The sequence below is a fragment of the Oncorhynchus keta genome, chromosome 12 (genome assembly GCF_023373465.1).
Source record: "Oncorhynchus keta strain PuntledgeMale-10-30-2019 chromosome 12, Oket_V2, whole genome shotgun sequence".
Lineage (NCBI taxonomy): Eukaryota > Metazoa > Chordata > Actinopteri > Salmoniformes > Salmonidae > Oncorhynchus > Oncorhynchus keta.
Genome location: NC_068432.1, coordinates 18829362 through 18856543, shown reverse-complemented (window position 1 = coordinate 18856543; position 27182 = coordinate 18829362). Strand labels below are relative to the sequence as shown.

The 27182-nt window shown below is 44.2% G+C and overlaps 2 protein-coding genes across 12 annotated transcripts in view; both read left to right on the top strand.

Moving 5' to 3' along the window:
• The window catches only part of LOC127906104 (uncharacterized), a 45218-nt gene that overhangs the window by 11733 nt on the left and 6303 nt on the right, over positions 1–27182 (top strand). For 2 of the 5 annotated variants that reach the window (XM_052457789.1, XM_052457788.1), the window contains exons 1-5: positions 16056–16778; positions 16939–17067; positions 17196–17348; positions 17430–17524; positions 26258–26334. The exons of 1 other annotated variant lie outside the window; for it this stretch is intronic. The gene's annotated coding sequence lies outside the window, so the exon portion shown is untranslated. 2 more of the 5 variants (XM_052457790.1, XM_052457787.1) reach the window with 2 other exon arrangements.
• LOC118391065 (uncharacterized) overlaps positions 1–27182 on the top strand; it is an 81998-nt gene that overhangs the window by 48811 nt on the left and 6005 nt on the right. For 2 of the 7 annotated variants that reach the window (XM_052457783.1, XM_052457780.1), the window contains exons 13-14: positions 3096–3238; positions 3879–4169. In XM_052457783.1, the coding sequence (XP_052313743.1) occupies positions 3096–3238; positions 3879–4002 (267 nt within the window). In that variant the 3' untranslated portion in view covers positions 4003–4169. Of the gene's footprint in view, positions 1–3095; positions 3239–3878; positions 4170–13252; positions 13541–13694; positions 13838–14423; positions 15277–27182 lie in introns of those variants that run through there. The other 5 variants (XM_052457781.1, XR_008060792.1, XM_052457782.1 and 2 more) reach the window with 5 other exon arrangements.

The following is a 27182-nucleotide window of genomic DNA, read 5'->3' as shown; positions in this document are numbered from 1 at the left end:
AGTGACCCAGATACTCCTCAGCATCGGGCTTCTGGTGCTCCTCTGTGGTGGGATTGAGAAGAGTGTGGGCACTGTTTGGTTCCTCCTCATGTTTCAGCTGCTCTCTATCAGCACAGGGGTGTTGTACACAATTCTGGGGCTGGTAGTGTTTTGTGCATCTGCCCAGAATCAAGTGGAGGGGTTAGTTCCTGTATCCCTGTCCCTTATGGGTATGGCCACAGTGTACTCACTTATGGTTAATAGCTTCCTTTTTGGGGTCAGCGTACCCATGTTAGCCCTGCCCTGGCTGTTTCTGCTCATAACATTTTTGGTCCCACACACTGTCTTACTCTGCAACGTCATCATCACAGGGCAGGATCTGTATCCTTACTCCAAATAACTGATGCACTCTGCAGTCGCCAGTTTCCTCCCAACACATTGGTGCGGCTGGCTTCTGTGTGAAGAAGCAGTGTGGCTTGGCAGGGTTGTGTTTCGGAGGACGCATGGCTCTCGACCTTTGCTTTTCCCAAGTCCGTAGAGGAGTTGCAGCGATGGGACAAACTAACTACCAATTGGATGTCACAAAAAATGTTTAAAAGCACCAAAACATTTTTATAATTAATTGGTCGTTGTGCACAGTAAAGAGAAGCCATAAATTACTACCAAGACTAAGTATAGCAAATCAATAATTATTATTTAGTTACAATTGCATGTGTACAAGTTATACTGTTTATTTACAAATAGCTATTTTGCATAAACAACTTCATCAAGTGGTAAAAGTAATGTAACAGGTCATGATGGAACACGTTATTCAATATCAGTAATGGCCTTTTTAAGTGGGAGAACTTGCACAATTGGTGGCTGACTAAATACTTTTTTTGCCCCACTGTATCTGATCTAAAAACAATAACACATAAACATTAGTTATGCATTCTGCAATGAGAAAAGCAGTGTTTAATTTGTTCTTTACTGTTTACAGCCAATCGTTGTGAACTGTGGGCAGGACCAAACATCTGGGGATGGAGCATCAATCCAGAGCCTCTCAGCCAGGTCATCTCTGCTATTCCCATAGACACAACAGATCAATCTGTTGATTCATATGGCCATTTTGTTTGGCTTGGTTGAATTGACAATCATCCATTCAAGACGCTGAAGAATCATATACTATGGAAGGTCCTTGAGAGTAAATGCCAGTGTATTCTATGGCTGCCATGAGTACATGCCTTTCTGTCTCCTCAGTCTGGAAGGGTGACTCGGCTGATAGAGAATATATGATGAGGTGAACTCGTCCTCCTATTCTTATGACTTTTCCATCTACTCCTTCACTGACTGAATCTGAGGTAAAAGAGTTGTACCCTACCATCCATGTCTTTGTTGAGTGACACCACTGTGAGGAGGATGGTCTCTGACAAGTTGACTGATACACAGTGTGATGATGAGGATCATGTAAGGAGGACACCACCGCTGAAAGTTAAGGATGAGGAGGATATAAAAGGTGACAAAGCTTGAAGTGAGTTATATGGTAGAAGACGACGATCTGTCTCTCCACTCCTATGGAGCGGCAGGGTAGCCTAGTGGTTAGAGTGTTGGACTAGTAACAGAAAGGTTGCAAGTTCAAATCCCCGAGCTGCCAAGGTACAAATCTGTTGTTCTGCCCCTGAACAGGCAGTTAACCCACTGTTCCTAGGCCTTCATTGAAAATTGTTCTTAACTGACTTGCCTAGTTAAATAAAGATAAAGATATGAGAGTCAGACTTCTGGGTTCGTGTTGCATGAGGGATTGGAAATGATACAGACAATTATGTTGATAGATCTCAAAATGTATCTGCAATATTAATGCAGATCTACCCCCCCCCTCCCCCACACACACATTTTTGAATAACTCTTGGCATCTTTTAAATTTGTGTGTGTGTGTCACATCTCAATGGTTTGACCCTATGTCTGTAGAGACTATTGTGTCAATTTGTAAGTCGCTCTGGATAAGAGCGTCTGCTAAATGACTTAAATGTAAATGTAAATGTGTCCAAGGCCAACCTCCTCCTCCCTGCCTCTGTGAGTTCACTGAATAATGTGTCACGCCAGATTGAGGTGGTCCCCACTGCCCTGCGGACAGCAGCTGGACAAGAAGACACAGTGGACCAACACCAACGTGGAGGATCAAAGAGAACCTGACCTTAATAGAACTCAACCTGGAAGAAGGTGTAAAGATGCACAATGATGGTCAGGACATCAATCAAGAGGCCGAAGAAGAATGAGGGATGCTGTGGAGGATTGGATTGCAAAGTGGATGGGGAGGAGGAAGGAGAGACTGAGGGACAAAGACATGGCTAGGGAGGTCAAGAGGATGGGTGAGCAGGTGAGGGCACTGATCCAAGTGATGAAGAGAAACTGCAGTGAAGGTGATCTTAAGGCAGTAGACCTGGACAGTTGGATGAATGACTTGGAGGTTGAAAGTGGCATTCAAGAAATGCACAGGAGAGATGGCTGAAATTATAGACAGCTGGGACAGAAATGCAGACCAGTATAGTCGAGAACAGGCGCCTCAAGTCTGAAAAAAATAACCATGTCCAGAGCTTTGTAAGTTACTCCTACTTATTGAGTGTAGTCATGTATCTGCAATGTGTTTAGTTATAAAGTATATCTCCAGGTTGTTTTTAACATAGCACTTTCTTGATATTTGACTTGTTTCTGGTCCTACAGAGCCCAGGGAAGGTTTCTGGTCCTACAGAGCCCAGGGAAGGTCTCTGGTCCTGTGTCTGGCAAGACTGGCCTCTCTCCTCTTGTGACCTGAGCACCCCGGAAGCTGGCTGAAGCTCTACGGGCACTGCCCTCTGCTGTGGCCCCTCCCTCCCCAGAGAATGTCCCGAGGCCTCTGACTCCTCTCAGCCCAGTCATTATCACTCCGTCCGCTACAGAGAACTTCCCATACCGCCACCGCCCTCGGCTGGCCCCCATAACCAACCTGAGTGTAACCGCCCCCACAGGTGAGTGGAAATACAAGAAGGGTATATTTCCCTTAAATCCTTCTCTAGTATAGTATAGCTCTAGGTATAGTAGCTCAAGAGAAGAGAACCCATAAGCCTACATTACTTCATCTCCTTGTCCAAAATATTCAGGAAGGGAAGGTCAATAAGAAAAAGAAGGGCAAGGACAAAAAAGTAGTGAAGCAAAAGAAGGCCGGTAAGATGCAACAGATGGAAAATGTTGTAGGAAGTAAGGAGGAGGACAAGAAAGAGGAAAAGAAGAGTCTGAGGAAGAGGTGAGGAAATAGAGGGAGACATGGAACATAACCAGGGAATACTAGACTAGAAAATTATAGAAATAGATTGAGGCAGCAGAGAAAGAGCAGCTATCTGAGGTGCCTTAATACTATTATTAACTGGTTAGCAATGTAATTAGAGCAGTAAAAATAATGTTTTGTCATACCCGTGGTATACAGTCTGTTGTAAACACACACACAGATTTTGAGTATTGGTTACTCCTACACCACACACAAATGTAATTTCAGAGACAGGAACTATGATTAGCAAATACTTATATTCTTCTCGTTCTTATATTTTGAGACATGCATCATTCTTAAAAAAAAAGATATAGGTCCCCATACTGCCTAGCCAGGTGGCTTATGATAATGAGTTGGATTTACATAGTGCTTAGAAGCACTTTCACATTCTTAGGCTTGGAAATATAGCCAGGAGAAGCAGGGTCAACACCTCTACTCATGTCATAAGTGCCATGACATCTTTAGTAACCACAGAGAGATAAGACCTCTTGTCTCATCCAAAGGACATCACCAACCTCAGGGCAGTGTCACTGGTATTGGGGTCTTAGGTCTCATTTGGACAAATGGAAGAGGAGATGCCCTTTACTGGTCTCCTTGCAATATCTGGTCTCCCACACAGAGATGGAAACCTACACCTGTTTAGACCCTGGAGGATATGGCTTCAGATGAAAGACAGCAGAGAGATGCAGAAGGTAAAAGCTTCAAACACATTGATATGCAAATTCAGGCCCATTGTACTCTGAAGTGGGGCATGCATCTGGTCTGAAGCATGTCAAAAGAGTAGAAATGAACTGGGACTGGAGGAATACATCACATGTAAACTAAATTAGCATGTATCTAATTTAGATACACTCATCTGTACTTTTTTTGTTTGAAATGTGACTTTCCAATAAAGCTTTTTAAATTCCAATTATTTGTGTCAGACAGATTTTTCTAAATTTCTAAATAAATAAATTCTTAAACTTTTTACAGCAAGGGAATATTATTGTACTGACATTACCTAAATGTTATCAGTGGGGGGGGGTTAATCTGCTGTTCTGGACTATATCCCACGGTAGGTGGTGGTAGAGCACCAATAAATAGTTGGATTTTTCACCAGAAACCCAAGAAGGCAGGCAGAGACTTTTGTTACCATGTAACGAGGAGATACTTGTGAAAAGTACTAGTTCCAAAATTGGCTGCTGTATACATAGCGTGCGTGTGTGTCTGTACTGTGGTGGTATCTACTGTACTGATGGCGCAAAAGCCATGACATGGAGACCTAGTGGAGTGGTAATGCGCATGCAAGCAGTTGCTCCCGATGCCACTTCGGTACTCTGCAGCATCCACCGAGAGGGTCTTGCTGCCAAAAGAATGCCTGACAGCTTGAAAGACATTTTGGACACTACTGGGCAAATGGTTTACTTTGTTAAAGCAAGGCCCCTGAACTCTCGTGTATTATCTGCACTATGCAATGATATGGGCAGCGACCATGTAACGTTTGTACAACAAACAGAAGTGCGCTGGTTATCAAGGGGCAAAGTATTGACACATTTTTTTAGAATTGAGAGACGAGCTTAAAGTTTTCTTTACTGACCATCATTTTCACTTGTCTGACCGCTTGCATGATGATGAGTTTCTCACACGACTGGCCTATCTAGGTGATGTTTTTTCTCTCGTGAATGATCTGAATCTGTCACTCTTCATCTGAAGAGGAGAGGCGAGAAGGATCGGAGGACCAAAATGCGGCGTGGTATGTGTTCATAGTGAATTTTAATAAAGAGAACACTGAACACTGCAACACTATACAAAAGAGTAACAAAAACAATAAACCAATGACGACCGTGAAGCTACAAATGAGACCTGTGCTGACACAAGCCACGAACATAGACAATCACCCACAAACAAACAGTGCAACCCAGGCTCCCTAAGTATGATTCTCAATCAGAGACAACTAATGACACCTGCCTCTGATTGAGAACCATACTAGGCCGAAACATAGAAATCCCAAATCATAGAAAATCAAACATAGACTGCCCACCCAACTCACGCCCAGACCATACTAAATAAATACAAAACAAAGGAAATAAAGGTCAGAACGTGACAGAATCTAAGATTACAGGGACACTCCGTAACAATTTTGAGGGTGCGGGACAAAATTGAGGCTATGATTAAGAAGTTGGAGCTCTTCTCTGTCTGCATTACAAGGACAACACACAGGTATTTCCATCATTGTATGATTTTTTTGCGTGCAAATGAACTCCAGCTTACGGACAATGTCAAATGTGATATAGCGAAGCACCTGAGTGAGTTGGGTGAGCAATTAAGCAGGTACTTTCCCGAAACGAATGACACAAACAACTGGATTCATTATCCCTTTCATGTCCTGCCTCCAGTCCACTTACTGATATCTGAACAAGAGAAATTGCAACAACCGGTTCTGTGAAAATTTTATTTAATCAGAAGCCATTGCCAGATTTCTGGATTGGGCTGCGCTCAGAGTATCCTGCCTTGGCAAATCGCCTGTTAAGACACTGATGCACTTTGCAACCACGTACCTATGTGAGAGTGGATTCTCATCCCTCACGAGCAAAAAAACTAAATACAGGCACAGACTGTGTGTGGAAACTGACTTAAGACTGAGACTCTCTCCAATACAACCCAACATTGCAGAGATATGTACATCCTTTCAAGCACACCCTTCTCATTAACCTGTGGTGAGTTATTCACAATTTTCGATGAACAAATAAAGTTTTATATGTAAGATAGCTAAATAAAGAGCAAAATTATTGATAATTAATATATTCTTATTTGTGCCCTGGTCCTATAAGAGCTCATTGTCACTTTCCACGAGCCGAGTTGTGACAAACTCACACTCGTTCTTATGTTTAATAAATGTATCGTATAGTGTGTGAGTGGCAGGCTTACAGTGATGGCAAAAAACAACATTTGAGAGTGCACTGACCCTGATGCTAGAGGGGGTACGTAGCTGGAGGTTGAATATTTGAAGGGGTACGGGACTATAAAAAGTTTGGGAACCACTGCCCTAGATTTTAATCTATTTAATTTGGGTGAGGGGTTATTATGGGAAAAAAATGATTCTCTATTTTGGAATAAACCGATAGATTTTTTAATAAAATAAAGAGTACAGCCAGACCTTTGTTGTTTCCCATCAGATTAGAAAAGTTGGAGAAAATATAAATGAAATGTTACACATTGTTTTTGTAGACCCACTCCAATTTGCATACCGCCCAAACAGATCCACAGGTGATGCAATCTCTATTGCACTCCACACTGCCCTTTCCCACCTGTACAACACGCTGATTCTCAACACTGGAGCCCCTCAGGGGTGTGTGCTCAGTCCCCTCCTGTACTCCCTGTTCACCCACGACTGCTTGGCCATGCACGACTCCAACACCACCCTAAAGATTGCCGACTATGCAACAGTGGTACGTCAAATCACCGACAACGACGAGACAGCCTTTTGGGAGGGTTCAGAGACCTGGACGGGTGGTGCCAGAATATCAACCTATCCCTCAACGTAACCAAGACGAAGGAGATGATTGTGGACTACAGGAAAAGGAGGATCAAGCACGCCCCCATTCTCATCAATGGGGCTGTAGTGGAGGTTCTACAGCTGCAACATCGAGAGCGTCCTGGTTGCATCACTGCCTGGTACGGCAACTGCTCGGCCTCCAACCGCAAGCCACTACAGAGGGTTGTGCGTACGGCCCAGTACATCACTGGGGTTAAGCTGCCTGCCATCCAGGACCTCTACACCAGGCGGTGTCAGAGGAAGACCCTAAAAATTGTTAGAGACCCCAGCCACTCCAGTCATAGACTGTTCTCTCTACTACCACATGGCAAGCGGTACCTGAGTGCCAAGTCTTGGACCAAAAGGCTTCTCAACAGTTTTTCCCCCAAACCATAAGACTCCCAAACAGCTAATCAAATGGCTACCCCGACTATTTGCATTGTGCACCCCCCCCCGCCGCTCTTTTATGCTACTGCTACTCTCCGTTTATCATATATGCATAGTCACTTTAACCATACCTTCATGTACATACTACCTCAATCAGCCCGACGAACCGGTGCCTGTATATAGCCTTGCTACTGTTATTTTTCACTGTCTTTTTACTGTTGTTTTTATTTCTTTACTAATCTACTGTTCACCTAATACCTTTTTTTAACTTAAAAATTGCATTGTTGGTTAGAGTCTGTAAGTGCGCATTTCACTGGGAATACACCTGTTGTATTCCATGTACGTGACAAATACACTTTGATATGATTTGTAAGTGAAAGTAGGCAAAAACAGAGGTGATTATGATATGAAATATTGCATCAGGACATCTATCATGCTGTGAAGATCCTTCTTGTATATGAACTAATTTCAAATGTAAGGTATTCTATTTTTGCTGTCTGTAAAGGTATTTACAAAATTCAACATGGCTGCCTATTCAGATGCTCTAGGAAGGTTGTGTAAATACAGAGAGAAGAGTTAAATTAGAGTAAAATATCCATACTTGTAGCACATTCATATTGTACTATGTATTGTTCAATTCGTACATTTAAATTGCAGTAACTATTCAGTCATTGTGCTTTGTTTTTCATCGGTTCATTAAAGAATAGGTCTTTGATTAAGTCGTGGTAAACTGTAAAAATGGTGTTCCTTTGAACTTTTTCTCTTGCATTACTGATATTGAATAACCTGTTCCATCATGACCTGTTACATGACTCTTACCACTTGATCCAGTTGTTTATGCAAAATAGCTATTTGTATATAAACAGTATAACTTGTACACATGCATTTGTAAAGAAATAATAATCATTGATTTGCTATACTTAGTCTTGGTTGTAATTTATGGCTTCTCTTTACTGTGCACAACGACCAATTTATTATTTATATATTTTTTGTACTTTTTTTTTTTTCATCCCCCAATTTTCATGATATTCAATTGGTAGTTGCAGTGTTGTCCCATCACTGCAACTCCCCTATGGACACGGGAGAAGCGAAGGTCAAGAGCCATGCATCCTCCGAAACAGGACCCTGCAAAGCTGCACTGCTTCTTGACACACTGCTCGCTTAACCCGGAAGCCGCACCAATGTGTTGGAGGAAACACCGTCCAGCTGGTGACCAAAGTCAGCGGGTCCATCTGTGCGCCGTCTCATGAGACTCCTGGTCACGGCCGGCTGTAACACAGCCTGAGATCGAACCCAGGTCTGTAGTGACACCTCAAGTACTGCGATGCAGTGCCTTAGACCGCTGCGCCACTTGGGAGGCCCAACTACCTTATTTTCTAAAGATGACATCATAATCTGCCCTTGTAGCCCACACTCTTGATAACATCAACCACTGCTCCCTGCTCCAGAATTTACAATAATGTTGAATGATGCATTGCCCAACAAACTGCATGTAATGGATCTAATTTACTGGCGAGTGGATGCTATTTCATTTCATTGCTGTAAGTAGTTAAGGAAAGATTGCCTGATTTATAAAGGTTGTATAGATCAAGAGATTTGTCTACCGTATGTGTAGAACAACACAAAGTACAATCCAAAAGGAGTGGTCTTTCATTCAACTGACAATCAAAAACTTCTTGCATTGATTTGACCCTGAACATTCAGAGTTTGATTGACTCTTCAAACCAAAATCATCAGTGAAGAAACCGTGTACCTTTTAAGCGCTACCTCCAACCCCATGTCCAAGTATATTACATTTCAACGTATAACAAATGTGAGAGAGCTGTCATTCAATGAGTTTTCTATGTTATCAATCTGTCAATGAAGACACCGGTGCCCCTGGGTGAACCATCACAGACTCGGGCATGTTTGCTGTGAAACTCTGGGGGACACTGACAGACTGGAGAGAATGTTGAGAATGTAGATGTTGAGCCACTGGAGCCCAGTGACTGCTGGTTTGAGAGGCAGATGTCTGCCAATGACTGTGTCCGTGACTGTGGCTGCAGCTGTGTTCATGTTCGTGACGTTACCCAAAGCTATGCTTGAGGGCATATCCATGTTTGTGAACATAATAACCTGAGAACTCAACAGGGCTCCCCTGTGTATAGTAGGAGTGGGCCCAGCCTTCAAATGTCTTTGGTGTGGTCTCGGTAGCCTGTAGGTTGGAGGAAACTGGAGCGTAGGCTTGGACTGGGTCGGAATGATTCTGGAACCAATGAGAATGTGGAGAGCTTATCTAACTAAAAAGTGATTCTCTATCTAATCATGGGGGACCACTAGGTGCCTATTGTACAGTATTCAATTACAGCTGAGGATCATCTATTGAAACTGCTCATTATACTGTAGTACATCATGTACTCTGGCTTGCACCCAGCAATCATGTTAATTTAATGACCTCTCGTCTTGGAGGATAAATGATGCCTCTTCCTTCTCTATTGATATAGGGTCATACAGGACATCAATGTTCAGGGGCACAACATTCATTGGGACAGGGAGACATACCCCCATGAGGGCCATGAGGAAACGGTTGGGTTGGCTGTTTGGACTATTTATCTGACCGGATGGGGAAAAAAAACACTTCTGAACCCAAAGTTGTCCCTCAGCAGCCTGAAAGGCATCTTCTTATCCAGGACTGATGCTCTAGCATCAGACATGTCTAGAAGTGGGTGCCAGCCCCTTCCGTATGTTTCACCAGAGCAAGATACGGATAATGTGTGACACAGTGATGGTAGATTTTCCTAACCAAACATCCTGTTATGTTCAGCATGAGGACTCAACACACATTTCAAGCATATTTGTCACGTTCTGACCTTAGTTCCTTTGTTTTTGTCTTCGTTTTAGCATGGTCAGGGAGTGAGTTGGGGTGGGTAGACTATGTTTGTTTTTCTATGTTGGTTTTTGAGTTTGGACTGGTATAGTTCTCAATCAGAGGCAGGTGTCGTTAGTTGTCTCTGATTGAGAATCATACTTAGGTAGCCTTTTTCCACCTGTGTTTCGTGGGTGTTTATTTTCTGTTTTGTGTGTCATCACTAGACAAGACTGTTTCGTTTGTTCGTTCTTCCTAGTTGTTATTTTGTTTAGTGTTCAATTTTGATTATATTAAATATCATGAACACTTACCACGCTGCACCTTGGTCCTCACCTTCTTCCACCGACGACGGCCGTTACAATATTATTTATTTTTATTTAACCTTTATTTAACTAGGCAAGTCAGTTAAGAACAAATTCTTATTTACAATGATGGCCTACCCTGGCCAAACCCAGACAGAGCTGGGCCAATTGTGCACTGCCCTATGGGATTCCCAATAACGGCCAGATGTGATACAGCCTGGATTCGAACCAGGGACTGTAGACTGAGATGCAGTGCCTTAGACCACAGCGCCGCACATAAAACATATTACCACTTAACTACACTATTAAGCCCACTTAAAGCTGTGACATACTGCAGTGTATCACAGTTATTTTCAACCACAATAAGGTTGGAGTAAGGATAGAGATCCCCTGCTATGATGGGGTTGCAGAGGAAGAGAGTGTGGGACCAAAAGTGTTACTATGACCAGAAACAGCCAGGCCAGAGCTAACATGGGTGACTGACCCCAAAAACGAAAGCCCTTAACCATAAGTGAGTACACTGTGGCCATACCCATAAGGGAGGGGGATATAGGAACTAACCCCTCCACTTGATTCTGGGCAGATGCACCAAACAGTACCAGCCCCACGATTGTGTACAACACCCCTGTGTTGATAGAGAGCAGCTGAAACATGAGGAGGAACCAAACAGTGCCCACACTCTTCTCAATCCCACCACAGAGGAGCACCAGAACCCCAATGCTGAGGAGTATCTGGGTCTCTGTCTGGTGGTGGAAGGAGTATGTAATGAGCTTGTGTACCGCAAAGGAAGAGGAGGGGATTAAACGGAAATTATCGGGTTGACAGACATCAGCGGCATTGATGTGTTGTGCTCTAGCTTGCTGCTGTAGCCTACTGGCACCATCTGTTACGTCATTAACGTTAGCTACACGTTGTAGCACGCTAGATAACGTTACAACAGACCCATTCAAAGTGGCTAGCTAGCCGCCGAGCATGATTCTTGAGTCACTCAACCCCTCCTTGCTAACGTACCATGCCCATTGGAAAAAACTGTAGTTCCAAGACTTTCGACATCCTCTGATAAACCGAAAAATGTAGTGACAGTAAACAAAACTGATGATACTATAACGACAGCAACAATGTCACTTGTTAGCCTGAACTCAGGAGTAAAACTCTTGAACCTCTGAACCACATCTTTCTAAACTATTCGGGTGATCATGTTGATGCTCAGTACAAACTTGTCAAACTACAAGAGGATAATCAAGCACATTACAAAATGTCAGTTACGACACTTTTCCTACAATATTGCACAATAGGAATGGTTTCTTCCTATTGATATCATGTTGGTCTATCTATGTAAAACGTCCAACCAACCATTACTCAGTCAGTAAGATATAATAAGCACATCACGTTCGTTATTGAGCTCCAACCAGTTAAAAGATGATACCACCAGTCCGGCTCCAAACAAGCGTTTTTCTTGTGACGTGTTAAGCGCAGTCATAAAGCTGTGACCCAACATGACGTAACCATGCATTAATTCACTACATAAACGGTGTTCAGATTTGATTTAATCTGTACAATAGTTTTCTTCACTCAGGTTGTTGCAGGTAGTCTTTGGCCTTTTGGTGCACCTCCTTCCCAACATATATATATATACATATATAGGGAATAGGGTGCCATTGGGGATGCCATCTTTGTGTGTGTGTGTCTGTGTGTCAGGATGTGTTTTGAGTCAATTAATTGATGGACATTTTTCCCCCAGAAAGAAAGATGGATCGTAATGATGAGAGAATCAAAAGAGCTTTAAGACGCCGTCCTTATGTGGTAAATATCAAATATTTGTTTGTTTTGTCCTGTTTTTGTTATATTATCACATTTTAAATTGCGTGTTGTGTTGACAGTTGAAACCAGTGAGGGTGAACACCCCTGATTCCGTGTTGTGGCCAACCGGCAAGGTGCACAGAAGGCCAAAGCCTGTAAGTCATATCTGACCTGAAACAAAAACACAAATACACAATTCAAGGCCAAAATGAGCAAAGCAGTGTTGAATTCATTCTTTACTTTTAACAGCCAATCATTGTGAGCTATGGGCAGGACCAGACATCTGGGGATGGATGGAGCATCAATCCGGAGCCTCTCAGCCAGGTCATCTCTGCTGTTCCCATAGAGACACAACAGTTAGATCAATCTGTTGATTCATATGGCCATTTTGGTTGGCTTGGTTGAATTGACAATTATCCATTCGAGATGCTTAAGAATCCTGTACTATGGAAGGTCTTTTGCCCCACCCCTAATGTTATGGGAGTTGCATTTATTGCATTTTCAGTTACCCATGTATTACTCACTACTTGTACAACCATGTTGGATTGCCTACATATTCTACATTTCCTTGAGGGTCAATGCCAGTGTATTCTATGGCTGCCATGAGTACATGCCTTTCTCTGTCTCCTCAGTCTGGAAGGGTGACTCGGCTGATAGAGAGAAAATATGATGACGTGATCTCATCCTCCAGTTCTGATGACTTTTCCATCTACTCCTTCACTGACTGTGAATCTGAGGTAAAAGAGTTGTACCCTACCGTCCATGTCTTTGTTGAGTGACATCACTGGGAGGAGGATGGTCTCTGACTAGTTGACTCTGATACACAGTGTGATGATGAGGATCATGAAAGGAGGACCCCAAAGCTGAAAGTTGAGAATGGAAAGGTGACAAAGCTTGATGTGAGGGATATGGATGAGGATGATCTGTCTCTCCACTCCTTCGATGAATCAGACTTCCTGGTAAGTTCTGCATATTAAATATTTTTTATATATATACATGGGGGATTGGAAATGATGCAGACAATTACTTATTGAGGGTAGTCATGTATCTGCAATGTGTATAGAGTAGTTATAAAGTATTTCTACAGATTGTGTTGAACATAGCACTTTCCTGATATGTTACTTTACTTTCTGGTCCTACAGAGCCCAGGGAAGGTCTCAGGTCCTGTATCTGTCAAGAATGGCCTCTCTCCTCTTGTGACCTCAGCACACCGGACCCTGGCTGAAGCCCTACGGGCCCTGCCCTCTGCTGTAGGCTCTCCCTACCCAGTAAATATCCCAAGGCCTCGGACTCCTCTCAACCCTGTCATTATCGCTCTGCCCCGAACAGAGAACTTCCCATACCGCCACAGCCCTCGCCTGGCTCCCATCACCAACCTGAGCGAGACCGGCAGGAAGCTGCTCCAGGAAATGGCTGGAGTGGCCCCACAGGTGAGAGGAAATACAAGAAGGGAATATTGGCCGTAAGTCCTTCTATAGTATAGCATAAGTCCTTCTCTAGTATAGTATAGCTCTAGGTATAGTAGCTCGAGAGAAGAGAACCCATAAACTTACATTACTTTATCTGCTTGTCCAAAATATTCAGGAAGGGAAGGTCAATAAGAAAAAGAAGGGCAAGGCCAAAAAGGAATTGAAGCAAGAGAAGGCTAGTAAGACGCAACAGATGGGAAATGTTGGAGAAAGTAAGGAGGAGGACAAGAAAGAGGAAAAGAAGAGTCTGAGGAAGAGGTAAGGAAATAGAGGAGGGAGAAGTGGAACATAACCAGGGAATACTAGACTAGAGAATTAGAGAAATAGAATGAGGTAGCAGAGAAAGAGCAGCTATCTGATGTGTCAGGGCAAACTTAAGCAACAAGGCACGAGGAGGTGTGATATATGGCCAATATATCACAGCTAAGGGCTGTGATATAAAATAAATATTTTGTCATACCCGTGGTATACGGTCTGTTATAAACTGGGTGGTTCGAGCCCTGAATGCTGATTGGCTGACAGCCGTGGTATATCAGACCGTATACCACAGGTATGACAAAGTATTTAATTTTACTGCTCTAATTACGTTGTTAACCAATTCATAATAGCAATAAGATACCTTGGGGGTTTGTGGTATACGGTCAATATACCACGGCTAAGGGCTGTATCCAGGCACTCCGTGTTGTGCATAAGAACAGTCCTTAGCTGTGGTATATTGGCCATATACCACACCCCCTCGTGCCTTATTGCTTAAATATACCACGGCTTTCAGCCAATCAGCATTCAGGGATCGAACCACCCAGTTTATAATACTATTTATTCTCCTGTGGTTTTTGATTGACAGGTTTCTTGAGTGGCTGCTGCCCAAACTGAGATGTTCAAAGAAATAATGGCCAACTATTACTTCTACCACACACACACACACACACACACACACACACACACACACACACACACACACACACACACACACACACACACAGCTTTTGAGTATTGGTTATTCCTACAACACACACAAACATAATTTCAGAGACGGGAACTATGATTAGCAAAATACATATATTGGTCTCATTCTTATATTTTGAGACATGCAGCATTATTTAAATAAAAATGATATTGATCCCCATACAGCCTATGATAATGAATTGGATTTACATGCTTAGGCTTGGAAATATAGCCAGGAGAAGCAGGGTCAACACCTCTACTCATGTCATAAGTGCCATGACATCTTTAGTAACCACAGAGAGATAAGACCTCTTGTCTCAACAGTCTCATCCAAAGGACATCACCAACCTCAGGGCAGTGTCACTGGTATTGGGGTCTTAGGTCTCCTTTGGCCAAAGTGAAGAGTTGAGGGCCCCTTACTGGTCTCCTTGCAATATCTGGTCTCCCACACAGAGATGGAAATCTACACCTGTTTAGACCTTGGAGGATATGGCTTCAGATGAAAGACAGCAGAGAGATGCAGAACGTAAAAGCTTCAAACACTGTGATATGCAAATGTAGGACCATTGTACACTGAAGTGAAGCATGCATCTGGTCTGAAGCATGTCAAAAGAGTAGAAATTAACTGGGACTGGAGGAATACATCACATTTAAACTAAATTAGCATGTATCTGATTTAGCTACACTCATCTATCTGTACTTGAATTGTGCTGTTTGAAACGTGCATTTCCAATAAAGCTTTTTAAATTGCAGTTATTTGTGTCAGACAGAATTTTGTCTTAATTAATTACATCCGATGTTCTTAAACTTTTACATCAAGGGAATATTATAATACTGATATTATCTTACCTGCTATCAGTGGGGGTATTTATTCTGTTGCTCTGAAATGTATCCCACGGTAGGTGGCGGTAGTGAACCAATAAATAGTTGTATTGCTCGCCAGAAACCCAACCAGGCTGGCAGACAGTTGTTACCATGCAACGAGCAGACGCTTAAGAAAAGTACTAGCTACAAAATTGGCAAAATTGCCTGCTGCTGTATACATAGCTCGCGTGTGAGTGTATGTTGCTAACCTAGCTAGTTAGCTAGCCATCAATAAAGTTCCCAATGTTACAACATGGCAGACGGCTGGAGCACCGACACCGGAGAGGCTGCCTATCGTTCCCGGGATGCTGTCAAAAACCTTAGAATTAAGTAAGTTGCAGTTGGCCGTTGTGTGGCTTTTAGTCCTTGCATTGCCATACAAGCAAGACACTGTCGTTAGCTAACGTTAGCTCTCAAAGCAGATGATGATAAACACCCAGTATATTGCTTGACCTGATCCCTGAGTTTGCCATGAAAAATGGCATTTAGCTAGCTAGAATCCCGTTTACTTTGTTTATATTTACAATGGTGTTTACAGGATCCGTATTCAGAGAGTCACCTCCACAGCAGCCCTCTCCCAACACCTTCAGCAGGAGGTTTTGACTCAACAGGAGAGGGGAGGCATTGAGCTGGACACCCTCAACTCACAGGCTCAATCAGGTGTTAACACTGTTTTGAAACAGGAAGATGATGTTAGGTGTTTTGAAACAGAAAGATGTCAGATGCTTCTTTGTTGAGTAGATGTCATTTTCGTGGTGACTAGATATGGACCACAACATCTTGGTTTTGTTTCAGCCAGAAATGATGAGTAGTTAGTGGTAGGCTGGCAGGAGAAGCTGTTCAGTCAGTGTCCTTATAACAAATAAGAATTTACTGTTTAGGATAGTTTGATGTTGCATAGTAAGGTGTGTGTGTGTGTGTGTGTGTGCACAATATGAAGTGGGTTTGTTCCAGAGTGAGTCAGTATGCCAGACTCCGCTGGAGAGACAATACCACACAGAGATCATGGCTCAGGAGCGGACCAGGGGCAGACGGAACTGCAGGATTTTCACCTACACCGATTCTGACTGCTACACCAATTGGGAAGGGGTGGTTTTCAACAGAATCTCGATTTCTGTAACGGTTCTGTAACCAAAGACTCTGGGAGACGGGAAGCAAGTATAGGGGGAGGATTTTAAAGGGGGAGCTGGAGCAGACGTGACAATTTCATTATTCAAAACAAAGCTTTTACCTATTTTCTGTCCAAAAGAAACGTTAGTGTTTTAAGGCTGTTTTTGATGTACTCACTACAGCATTCCCAGAGTATGGTGACGCAGGTCAAGTCCAATCCTACCTTACTGGCACATAGAATGGCCAATGTCAGACACAGACGACAGGACAGACGCCCAGTGTAGGTCCCTGTTACTCACCAAAGTGAATTATTATTAAAGTGAATATAATTGAAGCAGCATTGATGCGTCGTGCTGCTTTGAAGACAGTGTACCGGTATGTTCACATTACACCATACCCTTCTATGCAAAATGTGTTTATGGTATTCTGTTGGTCTGCAGTGACAGCACCATCCCCAAGTCCAGGCTGATTACCTGGGAGCCCTTGGAGGACTTTGTGAAGACCAGCCACATGGTCAACACACCTCTACAGACCATGCACATCATGGGGGACCTGGGACCAGCAGGCAAGTGAGTAGCACAAGGGGAAAAACCACTATGTAGCCTATACACTTATTACACTGCTTTGTATGTAATAACTTTTAAGTAGATTCCAATTCAGGCATTGAAAAGTGGCATTTTATTATTGTATTTCTCAGACTTGGCCAAAAGGAGAAGGAATGCTTGTCTGCACGATAAGAGCAGATGGAAATGGAGTGGTTACCATCAAACCAGACTTCAACAAAGGCAAGGAGCCCTACAGGCCAGTGACCCGCACCTGCTGAAGTCAAAATGTTTTACCCCAAGCTCAAGTAAGGGTCACTTACTTGGTAGCAGAATTCATACATTCCCAGCCATTTACTGTGTTATGATGCTGTGTGTTTGCACCCAAGGTTGAGACGGAGGGGGAGAAGAGGGAGGTGTGGCGTCAGACCAGAGGAGACAGAACAGCAACAGTGCATATATTTTTTCACCTTTATTTAACCAGGTAGGCAAGTAAGAGAACAAGTTCTCATTTACAATTGCGACCTGGCCAAGATAAAGCAAAACAGTTTGACACATACAACGACACAGAGTTACACATGGAGTAAAACAAACATACAGTCAATAATACAGTATAAACAAGTCTATATACGATGTGAGCAAATGAGGTGAGATAAGGGAGGTAAAGACAAAAAAAGGCAGTGGTGGCAAAGTAAATACGATATAGCAAGTAAAACACTGGAATGGTAGATTTTCAATGGAAGAAAGTAGAAATAAAAATAATGGGGTGCAAAGGAGCAAAATAAATAAATTCATTAAATACAGTAGGGAAAGAGGTAGTTGTTTGGGCTAAATTATAGGTGGGCTATGTACAGGTGCAGTAATCTGTGAGCTGCTCTGACAGTTGGTGCTTAAAGCTAGTGAGGGAGATAAGTGTTTACAGTTTCAGAGATTGTTGTAGTTCGTTCCAGTCATTGGCAGCAGAGAACTGGAAGGAGAGGCGGCCAAAGAAAGAATTGGTTTTGGGGGTGACTGGAGAGATATACCTGCTGGAGCGTGTGCTACAGGTGGGAGATGCTATGGTGACCAGCGAGCTGAGATAAGGGGGACTTTACCTAGCAGGGTCTTGTAGATGACATGGAGCCAGTGGGTTTAGCGATGAAGCGAGGGCCAGCCAACGAGAGCGTACAGGTCGCAATGGTGGTTAGTATATGGGGCTTTGGTGACAAAACGGATTGCACTGTGATAGACTGCATCCAATTTGTTGAGTAGGGTATTGGAGGCTATTTTGTAAATGACATCGCCAAAGTTGAGGATTGGTAGGATGGTCAGTTTTACAAGGGTATGTTTGGCAGCATGAGTGAAGGATGCTTTGTTGCGAAATAGGAAGCCAATTCTAGATTTAACTTTGGATTGGAGATGTTTGATATGGGTCTGGAAGGAGAGTTTACAGTCTAACCAGACACCTAAGTATTTGTAGTTGTCCACGTATTCTAAGTCAGAGCCGTCCAGAGTAGTGATGTTGGACAGGCGGGCAGGTGCAGGTAGCGCTCGGTTGAAGAGCATGCATTTAGTTTTACTTGTATTTAAGAGCAATTGGAGGCCACGGAAGGAGAGTTGTATGGTATTGAAGCTTGCCTGGAGGGTTGTTAACACAGTGTCCAAAGAAGGGCCAGAAGTATACAGAATGGTGTCGTCTGCGTAGAGGTGGATCAGAGACTCACCAGCAGCAAGAGCGACCTCATTGATGTATACAGAGAAGAGAGTCGGTCCAATAATTGAACCCTGTGGCACCCCCATAGAGACTGCCAGAGGTCCGGACAGCAGGCCCTCCGATTTGACACACTGAACTCTATCAGAGAAGTAGTTGGTGAACCAGGCGAGGCAATCATTTGAGAAACCAAGGCTGTCGAGTCTGCCGATGAGGATGTGGTGATTGACAGAGTCAAAAGCCTTGGCCAGATCAATGAATACGGCTGCACAGTAATGTTTCTTATCGATGGCAGTTAAGATATCGTTTAGGACCTTGAGCGTGGCTGAGGTGCACCCATGACCAGCTCTGAAACCAGATTGCATAGCAGAGAAGGTATGGTGAGATTCGAAATGGTCGGTAATCTGTTTGTTGACTTGGCTTTCGAAGACCTTAGAAAGGCATGGTAGGATAGATATAGGTCTGTAGCAGTTTGGGTCAAGAGTGTCCCCCCTTTGAAGAGGGGATGACCGCAGCTGCTTTCCAAACTTTGGGAATCTCAGACGACACGAAAGAGAGGTTGAACAGGCTAGTAATATGGGTGGCAACAATTTCGGCAGATAATTTTAGAAAGAAAGGGTCCAGATTGTCAGCCCGGCTGATTTGTAGGGGTCCAGATTTTGCAGCTCTTTCAGAACATCCGCTGAACGGATTTGGGAGAAGGAGAAATGGGGAAGGCTTGGGCGAGTTGCTGTGGGGGTGCAGTGCAGTTGACCGGGGTAGGAGTAGCCAGGTGGAAAGCATGGCCAGCCGTAGAAAAATGCTTAATGAAATTCTCAATTATGGTGGATTTATCAGTGGTGACAGTGTTTCCTATCTTCAGTGCAGTGGGCAGCTGGGAGGAGGTGTTCTTATTCTCCATGGACTTTACAGTGTCCCAGAACTTTTTTGAGTTAGTGTTGCAGGAAGCAAATTTCTGCTTGAAAAAGCTAGCCGTGGCTTTTCTAACTGCCTGTGTATAATGGTTTCTAGCTTCCCTGAACAGCTGCATATCACGGGGGCTGTTCGATGCTAATGCAGAACGCCATAGGATGTTTTTGTGTTGGTTAAGGGCAGTCAGGTCTGGGGAGAACCAAGGGCTATATCTGTTCCTGGTTCTAAATTTCTTGAATGGGGCATGTTTATTTAAGATGGTTAGGAAGGCATTTAAAAAAAAATATCCAGGCATCCTCTACTTTTATTTTTTTTATTTTTTTATTTCACCTTTATTTAACCAGGTAGGCTAGTTGAGAACAAGTTCTCATTTGCAACTGCGACCTGGCCAAGATAAAGCATAGCAGTGTGAACAGACAACACAGAGTTACACATGGAGTAAACAATTAGCAAGTCAATAACACAGTAGAAAAAAATGGGCAGTCTATATACAATGTGTGCAAAAGGCATGAGGAGGTAGGCGAATAATACAATTTTGCAGATTAACACTGGAGTGATAAATGATCAGATGGGCATGTACAGGTAGAGATATTGGTGTGCAAAAGAGCAGAAAAGTAAATAAATAAAAACAGTATAAAAACAGTATGGGAATGAGGTAGGTGAAAAAGGGTGAGCTATTTACCTATAGACTATGTACAGCTGCAGCGATCGGTTAGCTGCTCGGATAGCTGATGTTTGAAGTTGGTGAGGGAGATAAAAGTCTCCAACTTCAGCGATTTTTGCAATTCGTTCCAGTCACAGGCAGCAGAGTACTGGAACGAAAGGCGGCCAAATGAGGTGTTGGCTTTAGGGATGATCAGTGAGATACACCTGCTGGAGCGCGTGCTACGGATGGGTGTTGCCATCGTGACCAGTGCACTGAGATAAGGCGGAGCTTTACCTAGCATGGACTTGTAAATGACCTGGAGCCAGTGGGTCTGGCGACGAATATGTAGTGAGGGCCAGCCGACTAGAGCATACAAGTCGCAGTGGTGGGTGGTATAAGGTGCTTTAGTGACAAAACGGATGGCACTGTGATAGACTGCATCCAGTTTGCTGAGTAGAGTGTTGGAAGCCATTTTGTAGATGACATCGCCGAAGTCGAGGATCGGTAGGATAGTCAGTTTTACTAGGGTAAGCTTGGCAGCGTGAGTGAAGGAGGCTTTGTTGCGGAATAGAAAGCCGACTCTGGATTTGATTTTTGATTGGAGATGTTTGATGTGAGTCTGGAAGGAGAGTTTGCAGTCTAGCCAGACACCTAGGTACTTATAGATGTCCACATATTCAAGGTTGGAACCATCCAGGGTGGTGATGCTAGTCGGGCATGCGGGTGCAGGCAGCGATCGGTTGAAAAGCATGCATTTGGTTTTACTCGCGTTTAAGAGCAGTTGGAGGCCACGGAAGGAGTGCTGTATGGCATTGAAGCTCGTTTGGAGGTTTGATAGCACAGTGTCCAGTGACGGGCCGAAAGTATATAGAATGGTGTCGTCTGCGTAGAGGTGGATCAGGGAATCGCCCGCAGCAAGAGCAACATCATTGATATATACAGAGAAAAGAGTCGGCCCGAGAATTGAACCCTGTGGCACCCCCATAGAGACTGCCAGAGGACCGGACAGCATGCCCTCTGATTTGACACACTGAACTCTGTCTGCAAAGTAATTGGTGAACCAGGCAAGGCAGTCATCCGAAAAACCGAGGCTGTTGAGTCTGCCGATAAGAATTTGGTGATTGACAGAGTCGAAAGCCTTGGCGAGGTCGATGAAGACGGCTGCACAGTACTGTCTTTTATCGATGGCGGTTATGATATCATTTAGTACCTTGAGTGTGGCTGAGGTGCACCCGTGACCGGCTCGGAAACCAGATTGCACAGCGGAGAAGGTACGGTGGGATTCGAGATGGTCAGTGACCTGTTTGTTGACTTGGCTTTCGAAGACCTTAGATAGGCAGGGCAGGATGGATATAGGTCTATAGCAGTTTGGGTCCAGGGTGTCTCCTCCTTTGAAGAGGGGATGACTGCGGCAGCTTTCAATCCTTGGGGATCTCAGACGATATGAAAGAGAGGTTGAACAGGCTGGTAATAGGGGTTGCGACAATGGCGGCAGATAGTTTCAGAAATAGCGGGTCCAGATTGTCAAGCCCAGCTGATTTGTACGGGTCCAGGTTTTGCAGCTCTTTCAGAACATCTGCTATCTGGATTTGGGTAAAGGAGAACCTGGAGAGGCTTGGGTGAGGAACTACGGGGGGGCGGAGCTGTTGGCCGAGGTTGGAGTAGCCAGGCGGAAGGCATGGCCAGCCGTTGAGAAGTGCTTATTGAAGTTTTCGATAATCATGGATTTATCGGTGGAGACCGTGTTTCCTAGCCTCAGTGCAGTGGGCAGCTGGGAGGAGGTGCTCTTGTTCTCCATGGACTTCACAGTGTCCCAGAACTTTTTGGAGTTGGAGCTACAGGATGCAAACTTTTGCCTGAAGAAGCTGGCCTTAGCTTTCCTGACTGACTGCGTGTATTGGTTCCTGACTTCCTTGAACAGTTGCATATCACGGGGCTATTCGATGCTATTGCAGTCCGCCACAGGATGTTTTTGTGCTGGTCGAGGGCAGTCAGGTCTGGAGTGAACCAAGGGCTGTATCTGTTCTTGGTTCTGCATTTTTGAACGGAGCATGCTTATCCAAAATGGTGAGGAAGTTACTTTTAAAGAATGACCAGGCATCCTCAACTGACGGGATGAGGTCAATGTCCTTCCAGGATACACGGGCCAGGTCGATTAGAAAGGCCTGCTCACAGAAGTGTTTTAGGGAGCGTTTGACAGTGATGAGGGGTGGTCGTTTGACTGCGGCTCCGTGGCGGATACAGGCGATGAGGCAGTGATCGCTGAGATCCTGGTTGAAGACAGCGGAGGTATATTTGGAGGGCCAGTTGGTCAGGATGACGTCTATGAGGGTGCCCTTGTTTACAGAGTTAGGGTTGTACCTGGTGGGTTCCTTGATGATTTGCGTGAGATTGAGGGCATCTAGCTTAGATTGTAGGACTGCCGGGGTGTTAAGCATATCCCAGTTTAGGTCACCTAACAGAACAAACTCTGAAGCTAGATGGGGGGCGATCAATTCACAAATGGTGTCCAGGGCACAGCTGGGAGCTGACGGGGGTCGGTAGCAGGCGGCAACAGTGAGAGACTTGTTTCTGGAGAGAGTAATTTTCAAAATTAGTAGTTCAAACTGTTTGGGTATGGACCGGGAAAGTATGACATTACTTTGCAGGCTATCTCTGCAGTAGACTGCGACTCCGCCCCCTTTGGCAGTTCTATCTTGACGGAAGATGTTATAGTTGGGTATGGAAATCTCTGAATTTTTGGTGGCCTTCCTGAGCCAGGATTCAGACACGGCAAGGACATCAGGGTTAGCAGAGTGTGCTAAAGCAGTGAGTAAAACAAACTTAGGGAGGAGGCTTCTGATGTTGACATGCATAAAACCAAGACTTTTCGATCACAGAAGTCAACAAATGAGGGTACCTGGGGACATGCAGGGCCTGGGTTTACCTCCACATCACCCGCGGAACAGAGAAGGAGTAGTATGAGGGTGCGGCTAAAGGCTATCGAAACTGGTCGCCTAGAGCGTTGGGGGCAGAGGATAAGAGGAGCAGGTTTCTGGGCATGGTAGAATATATTCAGGGCATAATGCGCAGACAGGGGTATGGTGGGGTGCGGGTACAGCGGAGGTAAGCCCAGGCACTGGGTGATGATGAGAGAGGTTGTATCTCTGGACATGCTGGTTGTAATGGGTGAGGTCACCGCATGTGTGGGGGTGGGACAAAGGAGGTAACAGGGGTATGCAGAGTGGATCTAGGGGCTCCATTGTGAACTAAAACAATGATAACTAACCTGAACAACAGTATACAAGGCATATTGACATTTGGGAGAGACATACAGCGAGGCATACAGTAATCACAGGTGTTGAATTGGGAAAGCTAGCTAAAAACAGTAGGCGAGGCTAATCAGCTAGCACAACAAACAGCAGGTAAAATGGCGTTGACTAGGCAACTGGGCCGACAGATAAAACAAACAAGCAGAATGGAGTACCGTGATTAATGGACAGTCCAGCGTGTGTCAGCTATGTAGCCAAGAGATCAGTGTCCAGGGGGCAGCGGTGGATGGGCAGGGAAGCTGGGCTGGCGAGTGTTATCCAGGTTTAAAAAAAAAAAAAAAAAAAAAAAAAACTAACAATGACTAAATAGCTTGTAGCTGGTTAGCTGGTTAGCGTCTGGAGGTTCTTGAGTGTGTCATAAAAATAAAATAAAAATGAAAGGTGATAGCGATTCCGTATCACAGTGGGTGAGGCAGGTTTCCGGAAGGTATAAACAAAATAAAAATCAAAGAGAGATAGAAAGTAAATGGGTTCAGAGTGTTTGGAATGCAGTGAGCCAGATGGTTAGCAGGCCTGTGCTAACAAGCTAACAGTTCGTAGGCCCGGGCTAGACAAGCTAGCCGTTAGCAGGCCGAATTAGCAAGCAGGGAGATAGCGAGGGCTAGAGAGCTAACCTTTGGGGGACGTCGCGATGGGGTGAGTCTGTTTATTCCTCTTCTTGCGGTGACATCGACAGACCGGTCGTGGGCCCGGGTAATTGTAGCCCAGGAGTATGCTACTGACGGGATGAGATCAATATCCTTCCAGGATACCCCGGCCAGGTCGATTAGAAAGGCCTTCTCGCTGAAGTGTTTCAGGGAGCGTTTGACAGTGATCAGTGGAGGTCGTTTGACCGCTGACCCATTACGGATGCAGGCAATGAGGCAGTGATCGCTGAGATCTTGGTTGAAGACAGCAGAGGTGTATTTAGAGGGCAAGTTGGTTAGGATGATATCTATGAGGGTGCCCGTGTTTAAGGCTTTGGGGAGGTACCTGGTAGGTTCATTGATAATTTGTGTGAGATTGAGGGCATCAAGTTTAGATTGTAGGATGGCTGGGGTGTTAAGCATGTTCCAGTTTAGGTCGCCTAGCAGCACTAGCTCTGAAGATAGATGGGGGGAAATCAGTTCACATATGGTGTCCAGAGCACAGCAGGCGGCAACGGTGAGAGACTTGTTTTTAGAGAGGTGGATTTTTAAAAGTAGAAGTTCAAATTGTTTGGGTACAGACCTGGATAGTAGGACAGAACTCTGCAGGCTATCTTTGCAGTAGATTGCAACACTGCCCCCTTTGGCAGTTCTATCTTGTCTGAAAATTTTGTAGTTTGGAATTAAAATTTCAGAATTTTTGGTGGTCTTCCTAAGCCAGGATTCAGACACAGCTAGAACATCCGGGTTGGCAGAGTGTGCTAAAGCAGTGAATAGAACAAACTTAGGGAGGAGGCTTCTAATGTTAACATGCATGAAACCAAGGCTATTACGGTTACAGAATTATTATTTTTTTAAATTTTACCTTGATTTAACCAGGCAAGTCAGTTAAGAACATATTCTTATTTTCAATGACGGCCTGGGTTAACTGCCTGTTCAGGGGCAGAACGACAGCTCGGGGGTTTGAACTCGCAACCTTCCGGTTACTAGTCCAACGCTCTAACCACTAGGCTACGCTGCCGCCCCAGAAGTCATCAAAAGAGAGCGCCTGGGGAATAGGAGTGGAGCTAGGCACTGCAGGGCCTGGATTCACCTCTACATCGCCAGAGGAACAGAGGAGGAGTAGAATAAGGGTGCGGCTAAAAGCAATAAGAATTGGTCGTCTAGAACGTCTGGAACAGAGAGTAAAAGGAGGTTTCTGGGGGCGATAAAATAGCATCAAGGGATAATGTACAGACAAAGGTATGGTAGGATGTGAATACAGTGGAGGTAAACCTAGGTATTGAGTGATGAAGAGAGAGATATTGTCTATAGAAACATCATTGAAACCAGGAGATGTCATTGCATGTGTGGGTGGTGGAACTAATAGGTTGGATAAGGTATAGTGAGCAGGACTAGAGGATCTACAGCGAAATAAGCCAATAAACACTAACCAGAACAGCAATGGACAAGGCATATTGACATTAAGGAGAGGCATGCTTAGTCGTGTGAGTAGAGAGGTTGGTTGGGGGGTCACGGCGATTTAGACAGCTAGCCAGGCCATCGGTAGCAAGCTAGCGAAGGATGGAGGTCTGTTATTAGCCACCTCTTCCGCGTTCCGTCAGTAGATTAGTGGGGTTCCGTGTGGTAGAGGGATTAATCCAAATCACACACAAAAAAACAAACAATAGATATAGTTATAGAGGCCCAAGAAGAAGAAGAAGAAAAATAATAATAATAATAAAAAAATAAATTGTCCGATTGTCTATTCAGATAGCAGCCGATAAGACAGCTAACGGTTAGCGGGCCGCAGATGGGCGTGAGTGACTGAGTGTGTAGTGTTATTCACTGTTGGTGCACTGTAACAATACTTGTATTATAGTTCATGCAAACTCAAAACTTGGAAGATGTTTTTGTAACCCAAAGTGGCCTAATGTCAGATTTGTCCTTATGCATGTACATACAGTACACTGATGAAATATTATTATAGTCTTTCAGGCAGGTTAGAGTCTTTTCTATAACGATGACCTCTCCTCTCTTTTCCTCCTTTCAGCGTTATGTACGTCATAAAGACTACCTCAACAGCTTATAAAGACTACCTCAACAGCTTGGTTGGCCAGGACTGAAATGGTATGCATGTAGTTTCTATAGATGACATCATAATCTGCCCTTGTAGCCCACACTCTTCATAACCTCAACCACTGCTCCCTGCTCCAGAATTTCCAATAATGTTGAATGATGCATTGCCCAACAAACTGCATGTAATGGATCTAATTTACTGGTGAGTGGATGCTATTTAATTTCATTGCTGTAAGTAGTTAAGGAAAGAAAAATACAATATAAATAAATTGCCTGATTTATAAAGGTTGTATAGATCAAGAGATTTGTCTACCGTATGTGTAGAACAACACAAAGTACAATCCAAAAGGAGTGGTCTTACATTCAACTGACAATCTAAACCTTCTTGCAGTGATTTGACCCTGAACTTTCAGTTTGATTGACTCTTCAAACCAAAAGCATCATTGAAGAAACCGTGTACCTTTTAAGTACTACCTCAAACCCCATGTCCAAGTATATTACATTTCAACGTATAACAAATGAGAGGTCTCTGTCATTCAATGAGTTTTCTATGTTATCAATTTGTCAATGAAGACAACGGTGCCTGTCAATGAAGACAACGGCATGTTTGCTGTGAAACTCTGGGGGGGCACTGACTGACCGACTGGAGAGAATGTTGAGAATGTAGATGTTGAGCCACTGGAGCCCAGTGACTGCTGGTTTGAGAGGCAGATGTCTGCCAATGACTGTGTCCGTGACTGTGGCTGCAGCTGTGTTCATGTTCGTGACGTTACCCAAGGCTATGCTTGAGGGCATATCCATGGTTGTGAACATAATAACCTAAGAACTCAACAGGGCTCCCTGTGTATAGTAGGAGTGGGCCCAGCCTTCAAATGTCTTTGGTGTGGTCTCGGTAGCCT